The sequence below is a fragment of the Perognathus longimembris genome, chromosome 2, assembly GCF_023159225.1.
Source record: "Perognathus longimembris pacificus isolate PPM17 chromosome 2, ASM2315922v1, whole genome shotgun sequence".
NCBI lineage: Eukaryota > Metazoa > Chordata > Mammalia > Rodentia > Heteromyidae > Perognathus > Perognathus longimembris.
This window is the reverse complement of record NC_063162.1, coordinates 61767153-61781012: the sequence shown is the minus strand read 5'-3', so window position 1 is coordinate 61781012 and position 13860 is coordinate 61767153. Positions and strand designations below refer to the sequence as shown.

Sequence of the window (13860 nt, the reverse complement as noted above, 5' to 3'; positions counted from 1 at the left end):
GAGGCTGGAGCCACCTGAGCTGATGACCCCAGAGGAAGGTCCAAACGGAACTGGACCTCAGTCCTGCACTTTCCGGCCCTGTCCCATTCCTTTGGGGCTGTCTCTGTCCAGGGTGACCAGCCGGGGGTGCAGTGGCATCCTAAGGAGGACCAGAGGACTGCTCGGAATGTATAGTTTCCCAAGCCCAAAGAGCCACCCCAGGAGCGCAGTCCTAGCAGGAGTTGGGGGGAAGGGCAGGGAGACTACATCTCTCACACAAGGAGGTGGCAGAAAGTATGATTTCGGGGAATTCACCCCCTCCCTGTTCCATTCTGCAGGGGAAATGAATCAGCCCTTCCCAGATGGAACCCAAGGGCCAAGAGCAGTGGAAGGCTCGAAATTCACCTCCAGCTACGAGGAGGGAGCTGCCAGGGCGAATGGCTAGGTTCTTTCTCAACGGTTACCTACTTAGAACCCCGCGTCCGCAGGCATGGACGCCGGGTCGCCGCGCGGGGCGCGGAGTTTGGCATGAGGGTCGCTCCGATTGCGAAGACTGGCAGCATTGCCCGCGGTCAAGTTCCCCTGTTTGGAGCAGGGCGCCCGTGGTGGGTCGCCTTGAATTTCTATACATTCAAGATAGGACGTTCTGGGTACCTTGAAAGGCCTCTGGGGCAGGCTTGTTACCGGTTGGGATTCTCCAGTCTCTTACCAAGGAAAAGCCAAGTCTCAGGGCTTTCCAGTCCCTGTCCCGCACTGGTCTTCATTCTCCCTCTCTGCTCAATGGAAGCGATAACCGCACTACATTCCATGCCACTGAGAGGCCGGGAGTCTCTTTGTGGTCCTGGCCCACTAGGCCGGACCCAGCGGGACCAGGGATCAAAGATCAGAGCGCACAGCGCCCTGGGGAGCAAGCCGGGGCTCGGGGCGGGACGCGTGTCGGAGACCCGGGCCGCCAGGCCCGCCCCTCGCCGCCGCCCCTCGCCCGCGCCCCGCCCCGCCCCACCCGGCTCCGCGCCTCTAAAGCGCCGGGCCGCAGCCACCCGCCGCCACACTTTCACTCTTCCACCGCTTCTCCGCCGGCTCCGCGTCCCGGGTGCGCCCTCCGCCCGCGCCATGGACCCCAAGGTCATCACCGTGCTGGCCCTGGTGCTGGCCGCGCTCTGCCTCAGCGATGGTGAGTTTCTGCGCTCGGCAGCCGAGGCCGGGCAAGGGGCTTGTGGCTAATTCTAGTTGCGGCTTGGTGAGGCGTCTGCGGCTGCCGGTGGTGCGGATCGCACCACTTGGGAAGCCGAGGCACGACATCCACCTCACCCCCAGTCCCGTGCCCCCTATGCGCGGTGTCTGAGGCAATGCGCTCTGTAAAGTGTAGCCGCGGGACTCCAGCGGGGTGCACTGGGCGACTTTCTGGAAACGGGCGTCCAGGGAGCTGGGAGCGCGGAGATAGGAGCCGAGGCTCCCGGCCCGCGTCGAGCTCGTTTTCCAAGGAGAGTCGTCTCCGGGCCGCCGCGCACTGCTTGCAATGGGCTCTGCATAGACGATCGGCCAAGTTCTAAGAAGTGCTTGGCTCGGTGACTGGCTAGGACGTAGCAGCTGCGAGAGCGTCTCTTCCAAGTGAAGCTGATCCCCCTTCCCGCACCCTCGCGGGGAGCCGGGCCAAACTCCAGCCGGCAGTGCCGCGCAGCTGGCCGGCTTGCGCCACCGCCAGGCTTCAGCACAGCTCGGTGGTCCGCAGCGACGCGATGGGGGCACGCCTCGGTCCACTGTCTCCACGCCGCTTCCTGGGGGTCACGAGAGCAAGGTCCAGAGGCCGTCCAGGCCATGCGCGTCCTCTCAGCCCCGACACACCTGCAGACAGGGGCCTTTGTCGCGGCCAGCCCCGCACCCAGGCCTTGGGCCGCTGGGAATCGCGGTGTCCCGTTTCACTGGGAGCGAGGGGCTTGCTTTCTTTGGGCTCTTTTTGACGCCGAAGGAAAAACTCGCTGCTCTGTTACAGGACACCATTGCTGCAAAACAAAATAAACGATTGCCCCTGAACACACAAAACAAAACCCTGTCAGTCAGGCTGTTGCCCTTCCTGGGCTGCGAAGTTTCCTGAAAAGGGTTGAAAAACTCTATTGTGCGTATGCCTGTGTGTGTATATTGGTACAGGGGCTTGAACTCAGAGCCTTGCACTCTTTGCCTGGCTTTTCTCCGGCACTCATGCCACACCTCCACTTGTGGCTTTTTGCTGGTTCATTGGAGATAGGAATTTCCAGACTCTTGACTTTTCTGCCTTGGGCTGGCTTGAAATTGTGATCCTCCAGTCAGGATTCCAGTCATGAGCCTCCAGAGCCCCACTATTGAAGAACTCTTGAGCACTCAGTGGTGGCATGGCCATGGTTTGTGCAGGCCGGATATCTCCCTCCTTTGGCAGAGTTCTCTGGGGTCCTGGACCACAAGGGCCGCTGCAAAACCCTGCTAACCCGGTGGTGCTAACCGGTGGTGCTAACCCGTGTATAGCGGCGGCCTGAAAGCATTAGGGAGTTGGTCAAAAAGACCATTACTGACTGCAATTTTAATTTTTCTTCTGTTGCTGCCCCTTTCTTCTGGGTGGCTGCCTCTTGTCACTCTTTGCCCTGTGCCTCCTGGGTCAAGGGACACTGTGGTTTGGGTGTTAATAATTTAGCAAATTTAGTAAGGATAGAGATGTTCTAGAAATCCTTGGAAATGGCTCAAGAAGACAGGAATGCAGAGACCCAAGTCCCGGAGTCTAGGGTACAGCTGTCCTGGGGGTGCATCGAGAAGGAGGGGTGCCTCACCCACAGGCATCTCTCCCTGCATTAGGGGTTGCTTGCCTTTGGGAGTTATCCCCTTGCTCCAGGACACTTATGGCTTCTTTTTTCTTTACTTCCTGGGTTCCAGATTCCCCTCCATCCTCCACAGTCTCAGACTGCACCCTGGGGTGAGCCTGCTTAGATTCTTGCCCTCTTCCCATTGGCTGACTCTTCAAGCACTGGGCCTCTGGGTGCTCTGGGGTTTTCAGCCTTAAACCCAGGGGTGGGCTCTAGTCTCAAGCCTGCTGGGAGGAACTGTCTCAGTATTAATGTGGAGGGTTCTCCAGAAATTCTCTGGAGGCCAAGGTCTCTAGATCCCAACTTAAAGTGACTTAGGAGCCAGTCAGACCTTTAGAGTCACACCCCAAACAGATATATATATATGTGTGTGTGTGTGTGTGTGTGTGTGTGTGTATGCATACTTGAACTCAGAGCCTCTCTTAGGGTTTTCCACTCAAGGCTGGCACTCTACTACTTGAGCCACAGCTCCACTTCTAGCTTTTTTGCTGGTCACTTGTTGGTAAATTTCGTGGAGTTGACTTTCAGGGCTGGCTTTGAACCATAATCCTTAGCTCTCTGCTTCCTAAACAGCTAGGATTAGAGATGTGAGCCAGTGGCGCCAAACTGGAAAGTTAGTAATATTAACAAAAAGCTGTGGGAATGGAGAGGATGTGGAGGTGGGGGTGGGGGTGGAGGGAGGTCTGTGAGGACACCTGGGGAGTCTGTCACTTTTCCAACCTGATGAAACTCCCCGCTAGACCAGCTGGGAGTGGGTCCTGCAAATGAGAGTAGGGGTTGCCTTTGTAGGAAATGTGCCCTTGCACAATGGAGGAGGGGGCCTGCTCCAGGCTTTGAAATCTTGATTCTCATGTCCACTGCTTGACCTAGGAGGACCAAACAGCTTTGGGGACATGGCACTGCCACTGTGACCTCCAAGCTTGCTGTTCTGGGGTTGGGACTAGTTTTGCCTGGCGGCTAGACTTCATTTGTCCCCGTCTCCCCTCCCCCAGCTGAAGGGGCTTAGGGAAATGCCTGGAAACCCAGAGGCTCACAGCCTTCCAAGGGGTTGGTGGAGGGGGACCCTGGAGGGGGACGCTGTGGGCTGCTCCTTGGGCCCCATTCCCGGGTGCTCTGGTTACAGGGACTCATGGAGTTGCTGGAAATGGTTGTTTATTTTTTTCTTGCACCCTGATAACAGGCCATCTTCTCATGGTTTTCAAGAAGTTGCCTGTGGCGTTTGGCGGGCATGAGGGAGCTGTGGGGTGGGGTTGGCTTTCCCCCTTACTAGGTGTTTGTAGACAAGCACAGCCCTCTCCAAGGCTTCACCCACATGAGACAGAACTTCAGAACTCCCCGACTCTCTGTCCTCCTGTAAATAGGCATGCATAGAAAGAAGGAAATCAATAAACAAACTTTTTTTAAAATCCCTGGATTAAATATTCTCAGACACGCATTTATTCCCTGATGAAAGGATCCACAGATTGACACAAATTCAAATAATTTGAGGGGTAATCAAGTCAAGCTAGGATAAAACCTAAAGGAGAAAAGTCAACCCCCCAAATTTCAGCCCTGCTTTCCCCAGGACTGGCAATTCTGGATTTAGGAGTGAGTCTTAAAGGAGCCTCTTACTAATTTACACTAATGAGTGTCAATTATGGCATTTTTGCAAATAGGTGAATTGGCAAACAAAGATCGTAATGGGATCCAGGAGGCCCTGGTTAGTAACCCTCCCCACCCCCGCCAGCTGGGGGAAGGGCTGGGAAGAGCCACTCTCGGCCCTCTGGGAACTCCAGGTAGGAAGCACGCAGGAGTCTTTTGTGGTTTCCAGGCCTGAGCTTAAGGTGAATCCATTAAGGAGGGGAACTACAGGTGGGGGAGGGAAGCATCCTCCAGCTCCCCAGCGAGGGCTGGAGGGGGGGGGGGAGGAGCCTTGCTTCTGCTTCTTCCCCTGGCCACCTCTTCCCAGAGGAGACAGAGCTTCCAGAAGTGGGGATCTCTGTTCTGGGCTGGATCCCTGGGGTTTCTGCCCATATCCTGAAACACCTGAACAGGTGGTTGCTATTTTCATCTCTTCATTCTTTTAGACCAGCTCTCATCAGCCTGTGATTCCTCCCACTGTAGGGGCTGAGCCTGAGCCCAGCCGGCCACACATACCTCATATACACTCTAGAGCATGCATACAGCTATCTGAAGGAGTATGAATTAGTGTGCAAGAGAGAAGTCTGCATGCTCGTGGGTTTATTTTCTTTTTCTTTACAGTTCTGTTCACTATAGCCAAGCATCAGACTAGATGTTTTTATCTACCTCTGTTTATCTCTGTGTGTATTATAGCATCTATATCTATATCTATAGATGTGTGATACACCTATTTGGCTATAGAGAAGAGTGAGATTATGTTTGTGAGCTGGTGTTTGTCCACGCATCTGTGCAGTCACAGATCTATCTCATAGTGTATACTTGTATGTGTATATATCATGATATATGCATATTATAATATAGCTTTGCCATCTCACCCCTCCCATCTCCAGCGCTTGGAGGGTAACCAGTGGCTTTTCCCTCGCTCTCTCTCCTCTAGGAAAACCTGTCAGCCTGAGCTACAGATGCCCATGTCGATTCTTCGAGAGCCATGTTGCCAGAGCAAATGTCAAGCATCTCAAAATCCTCAACACTCCAAACTGCGCCCTTCAGATTGTGTAAGTGAGACACGTGCTCCTGGGGGTTGCTGCCAATAGTGATCACAGGATAGACAGCCTGGTGGCAGCTTTTTTTACATGAGCACTTAATGTATGCCCTCCCAACAGCCATCAAATGCCTTGCTGGGTTCTTCGTGGTTCCCACTTTCACTGCACTGGGGTTCAGTTGTCTACCTCAATTTTAGTGTGCAGGCAGGGGTTTGACCGATGGTTTGAGGTTGCCTGGCAGCCAAAGATGTCTGCAGAGGCATCCAGAAAGATAAGTTAAGCTCTTCTCCTGAAGTCTGCCTATGAGGAAGCTTTCTGCTAGCAGAAAGTTCTGTCAACTGTTACACAGCAAATGGGACCCTAGAACCTTGAGTATGAAACAATTTTCTGACATTCACCTGCACAGTTCTTTCCTGTCAATAGACCCTCTCACCCTTGAATAGGCTCCTTTGACCTGCATGGTCCCTCACTGGATTCTCTCCCTAGATTATCATCATCATGCTATCACAATGTCTGGCAAAGCTGGGCACTGGTGGCTCACACCTGTAATCTTAGCTACTCAAGAGTCTGAGATCTGAAGATCATGGTTTGAAGCCAGCCTGGGCAGGAAACATTCATAAGACTCTTATCTCCAATTAACTGTCAAAAGCTGGTGGCTCAAGTGGTAGAGTGCTAGCCTTGAGCAAGAAAAGCTAAGAGTGAGAGGGAGGCCCTGAGTTCAAGTCCTGATACCTACACACACACACCACCCCCACAGGTACACACACACACACACACACACACACACACACACACACGCTATCCAGCAAAATCAAAATGAAGTATCTTCAGAGGTTTCCAGAACCTTTCCCATCTAGCCTGAATTCCTCTGCTTCCTTCTGTCTGGCCACAAGCTCCTTGAGCATCCTGCCTCTATCTTCCTTCACCTCCCATCTGCCCTTTGATCCCTCTGGTGTATTTGTTTTCTTTGCCCTTTCTTCCTTTGCCAAGCTCTGGGCTTCTTCAAAAGCCAGCATCTCACATGTCCCCTGCTGTCACTTCACCCTGGGGTCCTTTACAGAGATTGTAATAACTCCCAGTTCCTGCATGGCCCTGCCATGTTCCAGTTTTGTGTCCTCCCCGCCCCCACCATTTATGGACCCCACAGCAGCAGCAGCGGCACTGCACTGGGTGTGGGGTGGGCATGGGGCAAAGCCCTGTGCCCAGTCTCTTCACCCCTCTGTACCCTGTCATCCCTTCTTTTTGCACAGGGCACGGCTGAAGAGCAACAACCGGCAGGTGTGCATTGACCCCAAGTTAAAGTGGATTCAAGAATACCTGGAGAAAGCTCTAAACAAGTAAGCAGGAGAACCAGAAAGACTTTGCATAGACCCATGAGGAAGGCTGACACTTGTGCGAGGCCAGGGCTGGGCTGGGGGAGGGTTTGAGCGCCACAGGGGGCCTGGACCTGGCTGCATTGAGCCAGGCTGCCCTGAGCATTTGCCAGCATAGGGATTCCACTTCTACAGCAGCTGGCTCCATACTGCGACTTGTATTCATCCCTCCCTTCCACATTGGAGCTGTTATAACTGGGGTTTTTCTAAGAGAAATGTATTATTCCCCCCAACCAGTCAGCATCAGCATTATCATCACTGTCATTATCATCCTCATAATCATTTTTTTAAATCAATGATAACTTCAAGGTCTGTATTGGTTTGTTTTGGAGTTTCTCCTTTCCTCTGGCCTCTGGGGACAGTCCAGTGATAGATTCTTCAGGGGGAGCTCAAGAAAACGTTCTTTTTTTTTCTTTCCTCCCTCCTTCCCTTTCCTCCTTCCTTCCTTCCATCCTCCCATCTTCCTTTCATTTTCTTCCTCCCTCACTTCTTTCTTTTCTTTTTCCTTCCTTCCTTCCCTCTCCCTTCCTTTCTTTTTTCCTTCCTTTCTTCCTTCCTTCCTTCCTTCCTTCCTTCCTTCCTTTTTCTCCATTCCACCCTCCCTCTTTTCCTCCCTTCCTCCCAGTGCTGAGGCTTGGGGGGAGGGTAGGAAAGAGCCCTGCTGGGAAAGGCCCTCCAGCTCTGGGGTTCCTCTGTCACCCTCACCTTCACCCCCTTTCTCAAGTTCAATGATTGGAGCTAGGTCTCCAGGTAGAAGCTGTCACTGTGGACTGTGCCCAGAGCCCCCTCCCAGCCCCCTGCCCTCCCGCTCTGCAAGCATGCCTTACCTTGCTTCTACTTCCTATTCTGTACCCTCCCCTCCTCACCAAGTCCACAGGCAGGGGTACTGGTGGAGGCCAGCCTGCCTTCCCCATCCTCCTGGTGCCACCCTCCCCCCCACTGGGGCCCTCTGTGAGATCCCTCTTTGTCCTCCTCCTCCTCCAGAATGGAGCTGGCCCCTCCTGGAGGATTGAGATCATGCCTTGGCTATTGCCACAAAAAGACAAATCTTTGCAGAATTTTAGTAAATGCAACTTTCAATCTGAGAGCTTGCATTAGGAATTCAGCTTCTCTGACTGCCTCTGAAGCCTGAGGGGTGGGGATACCAAAGTTGAGGTTTATGGACTCAGAAGTGGGGAAAAAAATTTAAAAATCAAATGCATAATAAACTAATATCTTGACATGAACCCCTGTTCCTGAAGCCACAGCAGGGAGTTCAGGTCCCCCTACCAAAAATATGTGAGCAATATGAAATTCCTGTGCATACATATGATTCACAGATGGGCCTGGTGGTATTTGTAACTTTTTGTAAGGCATTTATATATATCTTTTTTCTTTTTGTGCACAAGTTTTTTTTACTGTTTCTTTAGGAGATAAATGTATTACAGAATGTATTTGTAGCTAAACAACTCATATATCTGAAGTGGAGCCAAAATGTCAGTAGGTAACGTTTATCCATGATCCTAAGCCACTGGCAATTTGTAAAGAAATATATATATCTGATCTAGAAATGTGATTTGAGCATTTCCATGTTAGTTAGGGACAGTGTATTTTATCACTTGTACCGAAACTGTATCAACTGTGACATTATCTGCACTAGCAATAAAAGGTGAATTGTTTTCATACTATGCACCTCTCCTACTGTACGTGGGAATTCCTTTACCTGAAACACAAGCACAGGAGCTGTTAGACACTGAGAAGATTCACCCCGGGCTCTTCTCAGAAGCACATCACGTCCACAGCTTGACTTTTGGCCTTTTTAGCTTTTTTTTTTTTCTTCAATCCAACAGGAAGTACAGTGCTAATTTTCTAATAAATAATATTTGACTCACTAATTCCCCTCCGCCTTCCTCCTCCTCTTCCTCGGTTCTCCTAACAACCTCATGTAATCCCCAGAGACTCAACTCAGTAATGTCAAGCCTTCCCATCTTCCCATGTTAAAAAATAAAACCCCATGATTCCCAGCCACAGTTAATATTGGACCTTTATGGAGACAGGTGGTCGCTCCCCATAAATCATTAAATACCATGCAGCTTGAATCATTTTAATATGACAACCAGGAGCCAGTTGCTCTAACAAACTCCTGCTAACCAGCTCTCTTCCCTACATCTCCAGAACAATGCCAGTCACCCCGACAGGTACTCCCTGGCACCTAGTAAGGAGAAATGGGAATGTGGCTCCTTCCCTCTCCTCTCTTAGGGAGCCACTGGAACCCCTGAGCCCAGAAACATCATTCTCCAGGGCAGTGTCTGATTTTAAAAGCAAAGTTTTGTTTCTTTTGTTTTTGAAGAGCTAGTGCTTTGGGAGCCAGGCATGGTGACTCACGCCTGTAATGCTAGCTACTCAGGAGGCTGAGATCTGAAGGATCACAGTTCAAAGCCAGCCCAGGCAGAATATCCGTGAGACCCTTAATCTGTGCTCAGGAAAGAGGGAGAATATCTTCTTTATATTAATTACTTATGAACAGTGACCTGTCCCAAGATCTTTAGGCCTGAGACCAGAGTTAAACTGACCCCAGGGTGGTAGGGCTGGGAGTGGTGTTCAGTGTTATACAGGCTGAGTTAAACTCCTTGTGTGTTTACTTCCAAATGATTAATGGTTCTACTAATTTTATCTAAGGGGGCGCAGAGAAGAAAAAGTGGGGAAAAAAGAAAAGATAGGAAAAAAGAAGCGACAGAAGAAGAGAAAGGCTGCCCAGAAAAGGAAAAATTAGTTATCTGCTTCCCGGAGACAAAATGGACTGCAGTGCCCGAGCTCTCACGCTTTGTAAATTCGCTCAGTGCCCCTCCTCCCAGGGCAGACCTGCACCCAGGGCAGACCCACCGCCCAGGGTGAGCGCTCAGACTTCCCTGGGCAGCAGTGCTTTCCCTCCGTGGTGGCCACATCGCCTCCTCTATTTATGTGCATTTAAAGGCCCCTTTTCTTGGTCTGCTAAGTGATGAAGAAAGGTGCTCAGAGACTGGGTGGACACTGGGACAGGAGCCTTTGTGCATCCAGGACCTTCCTAGCATGACTGACAGTCTCCAGCATCATCCTGAGCTCAGCGCCCCCTCCCGAAGCTTCCATAGCTCCTGGGAAAGGAAGCCTGCATTCCAGGTCCTGGCCTGTTTACCAGCCTGGCCTGCAGCGCCTTTGGGGAAAGGCCTTGTGTCTTCTGCCTCCCTTCCCCACAGGTCCTGGCCCTCTCAAGGCCGGTGATTGACTTGCTCCTAGGTCCTGTTCTGCTTCTCCCCCAGTACCTGTTACCTGGCCCTCTGCCTGGCTATTTCCTGTAGAGGGACGTATCTGCCCCTCAAGGCTACTCCCGAAGCCTGGCTGGGGTGTGTGCAGATGCAGAGGCGTGGGCCAAGCAGGAAGAGAGGCTACACTGGCCAGAGAACAGGTGGGAAATGTTTCTCAGGGAGCCTGCTCTTCAGGCAACCACCGTGTGTCTTTCCATGGGGCCTCCTGCATGGAGTACAGCTGTGCACAGATGGGAGGGGCCTACAGCCCCAGACTGTCCCTTCCACTAGGAAGATCTCCACCATGACAGTGTGGGTTCAGGGCCCAGAGGGCCCCCGCCCACACTCCTTACCTAAGGGAACACCTGCCTTCTATGAGTAAGATTGAAGTTCTAGAACTTTCTTCCACACTGCTCCCTGTCCCCTGCCCATTCATCTGAGGATTTTTGTCTGTGCTTTGGACTGGAAGGATGTGGAAGGACCCTTAGCCTTCTTGGCCCTTCCCATCTCACATATGCACCCCCACCCAACCGCGTACCCCAGAGCTCTGTCGGTAATTTTAATAAATTGATGCAGAAGGAAGAGGTGGTTGGAGGATGGAGCAAACAAATTCCAGGAGAAGGAAATTTACCAAAGACCCTACATGTTCGATCTTGGATGCCTTGTGCCTTAATAAGCTCCCTTATGATTCCAGTGTTAAATAAGTGATGGCCATCTCTCTGCTCCTCCTGGGAAGAGTTTCCTGCAGGGAAGGCCTGGTTGCCCACAGCCACCCCTTCATCTGGCTCCCAAGCCCTCATTGTTTCTATCAGGTCTAGGGACAGTGAGCCTCTGGTGGGCAGATATGCGCCTTCTGCCCCACTCCTCTCCTGTTCAGCTATCTTCCTGGCTCTTGGCTGGGCTACCCAGGGCTGTGGCCCTATCCTGGAAATGTCAGCTATGGTCGGATCTCAGGGGCCTGGCTTGGGGTCATCCTTCAAGGTCAAATTGTGCCCAGGCAACAAAGAAGTCTGTCTAGAGAAGGATGCAGTTCTCCCCTAGGGCAGCAGGGAGAGATGTTGCCCATTCTAGCAACCAAGGGCCAGCTTGAGGCTACCCTGAGGTAGCAAAGCCCAGGGGAACCCCTCCTGTCCTTGTTAAACTGCTGGGGTGGGCAGGGTGCAGGGGCTGGGACAATGGGCCGCTCTCCTTAGGGAACAAATGCCAGCTCCACTCCTGTGTGTCTGTGACTCCTCGGAGCACCTCCATGTTTCATGAGAGACTTGTGAAAGTCTTAAAGGATGAGCCTCAGCCTGCAGAAGACAGTCTCCACGCAAGAGCAGAAGAACCTTCCTCCCTGAACCCCACAGTGGGCTGAAACTAGGAAGCACTGGAGCAAGTTGGCAGCCAGGTGAGAGGTGAGGGCCGCCATGTGCTGCCCAGCAAGGTGTATGCCTTCTGGGAGCCAAGTTATATTGCCCCTGTACCCATCCCTGGGCCACCTCTGGCTACCACAGGAGACATGGTGCAGCACCCGCTGAGAAATCCTGAAGGAGAATGTGGGTACTTGGTGGATGACAAGGGAAGGGCCGCTTCTCAGGGATGCCAAGACCTGACACTGCCCAGGGGCATAGGGCACCTGCCGTCACTTGGTCCTCTTCCCTCGGCAGGGCAGAGGCCTCAGCAATAACCTCAGTGTCCTTATGGTTAAGGCAGGGCTCCTTCATGTACAGCTTGTGCCATGCTCTCCTGTGCCACTGTGTGTCTCCATGCCCTGTTTGCTGTGTCCATCTGCCTGTCTTCTGCTTTTGCCTTCATCTTCAGTCCCAGCTCTAGCTCCTCTGCCCCTGGTCTCTCAGGCCTCGGAAGGAAGACATTCACCTGGGAGCTGGAAGGAAGGCAGCTGCCTCCAGGAACAGGGCTCAGCACACCAGGCAGATGGTGAGAACCTGGCCTTAATGGTGTCCCCTCTGTTCTTATTAACAGGAGGTTCAAGATGTGAGAGAGGCTCAACTCCTGAGGAAAATGGCAGAAGGAGCCTAGGTCTGCAGTCAGTGTTAGGGAAAGGCCAGTAGGCATTTCCCCTGCTCTTGGGCAGGGCCAGATGCATTTCTAAGGGCCCTGTTTTCACACCATTTGCTTTATTCTCACCATTTGATTATATAGCAACTACATGGTGTTTTATTCTTATTATTACTTGTTCATTTACTTTGATTATTCAATGTCACTGGTGACAGGAGTTTAGGCTGAGGTCATTATGTAATTTGCTTTATTGTAGTGTGTTTCTTCTGGAGCCCCTCCTCTCCTAATGAGTTTTGTATCTCTCAGAGTTGAGACAGGAGGCTCCACTCCCTATTCCTATGGGAGCCAGGCTCTGCCTCCTCCCCAGGGTCCCAGGCTGAGACCTGGAAGAGTGTGAGGCCAGGGCAAGAGTGAGACCCAAGACCCAAGACCCAAGACCCACCCTCCTGCGCTCTCCTCCGCATCCCATCGCATTCTCCTCATCCCTCTCTCTCTCATCCATCGTCACGTGTCACAAGGCCATCTCCATGACTCTGCCAAAAGGAGAAAAGCTCCTCTCAAGACCAAAGCTTTTATTTAAACTGGGCATTGAAGAAGGAGCACGAAATGGGTCTGGTGGTCCTGGAAAACTCTGTGTAGCCCTGTTTGTTGTCTGGAGTGGCGTCTGCTATCCCATCCTGTGCTTTTGTTCAGAACTAGTGTCATCACTCAGGCCACAGCTCCGTGTGTGTCCTGTCCCTTCCCCAAACACAAAGGCTGAGTGTGAGGACATGTCCCCCAGCCCTGTGACCATCAAGGCAAACAGCCTCAGTTTTCCCACTGGGCCCAGAACCAAGCAGGACCTGTAATCAGAGCCCAGCGGACTGTGGCTTAGGGCAGCATGGACTTTGACAACCACTATTTCTCACAACTTCTGTAGTCCTTGGGCTCTAACAACCACAGTTTTGACTTCTTGGCATCAAGCTCAGCATTGCTGAGGGTGGCGAAGGGAATTAACAGGAAATGAACTCTCAGTTACTACCTTGAAATAATATTTCAACCCCTAAGGTTGACATAATCAACCTTAGACTGATTATTCCCTCCCGATTAAAACCCAACTGTACCCTCCTCACTGTTGGATAACGCTGCCATCTTGCCTTACATAGTGATCTGGCCACCTCTGCCACCAAATGTCACCTCCTGCCTCCAGGAAGTGAAGCACGGCATCACTGTGAGAAAGGTGACGTTGGGATCAGGTGTCTTTCTCACTGGGAGTAATCAGTAGTGATATTAAGCTGCTTGAAAATGAAGACCCTTGAGGTTTTCATGAAATCTCATGAAAACTTTTTCCCTTCAGTTAAAAGACTCCAGTAAGATTCTTTTTTTTTTTTTTTTTTTTTTTGCCAGTCCTGGGCTTGGACTCAGGGCCTGAGCACTGTCCCTGGCTTCTTTTTGCTCAAGGCTAGCACTTTGCCACTTGAGCCACAGCGCCACTTCTGGACATTTTCTATATATGTGGTGCTGGGGAATCGGACCCAGGGCCTCATGTATATGAGGGAAGCACTCTTGCCACTAGGCCATATTCCCAGCCCTGCAGTAAGATTCTTTAAATGAAGAGAAGGAGAAAAAAAGATCAAAGCCAGGAGACTCACCTGACAGGACTGTGTGGGAATCCACTCTCCACAAACTTGCCCTAATTTAAACAAAATTAAAATTATTAAGCCAGCCCAGATATATTGTAGACTTAGAGTCTGGTGGAAGTGGGGTAAAAATC

The 13860-nt window shown here is 51.8% G+C and overlaps 1 protein-coding gene across 2 annotated transcripts; it reads left to right on the top strand.

Moving 5' to 3' along the window:
- The first annotated feature begins 996 nt into the window (after nt 1-996).
- On the top strand, nt 997-13461 carry Cxcl12 (C-X-C motif chemokine ligand 12). 2 transcript variants are annotated; one of them, XM_048339261.1, is made up of 4 exons: nt 997-1153; nt 5368-5485; nt 6724-6810; nt 12072-13461. In XM_048339261.1, exons 1-4 carry the CDS (start codon nt 1093-1095, stop codon nt 12085-12087), a joined length of 282 nt encoding a protein of 93 aa, XP_048195218.1. In that variant the 5' UTR covers nt 997-1092; the 3' UTR covers nt 12088-13461. The 2 variants fall into 2 exon arrangements, with proteins under 2 accessions (XP_048195218.1, XP_048195217.1); XM_048339260.1 differs by lacking the exon at nt 12072-13461 and adding an exon at nt 9505-12065.
- Nucleotides 13462-13860: the final 399 nt, after the last annotated feature.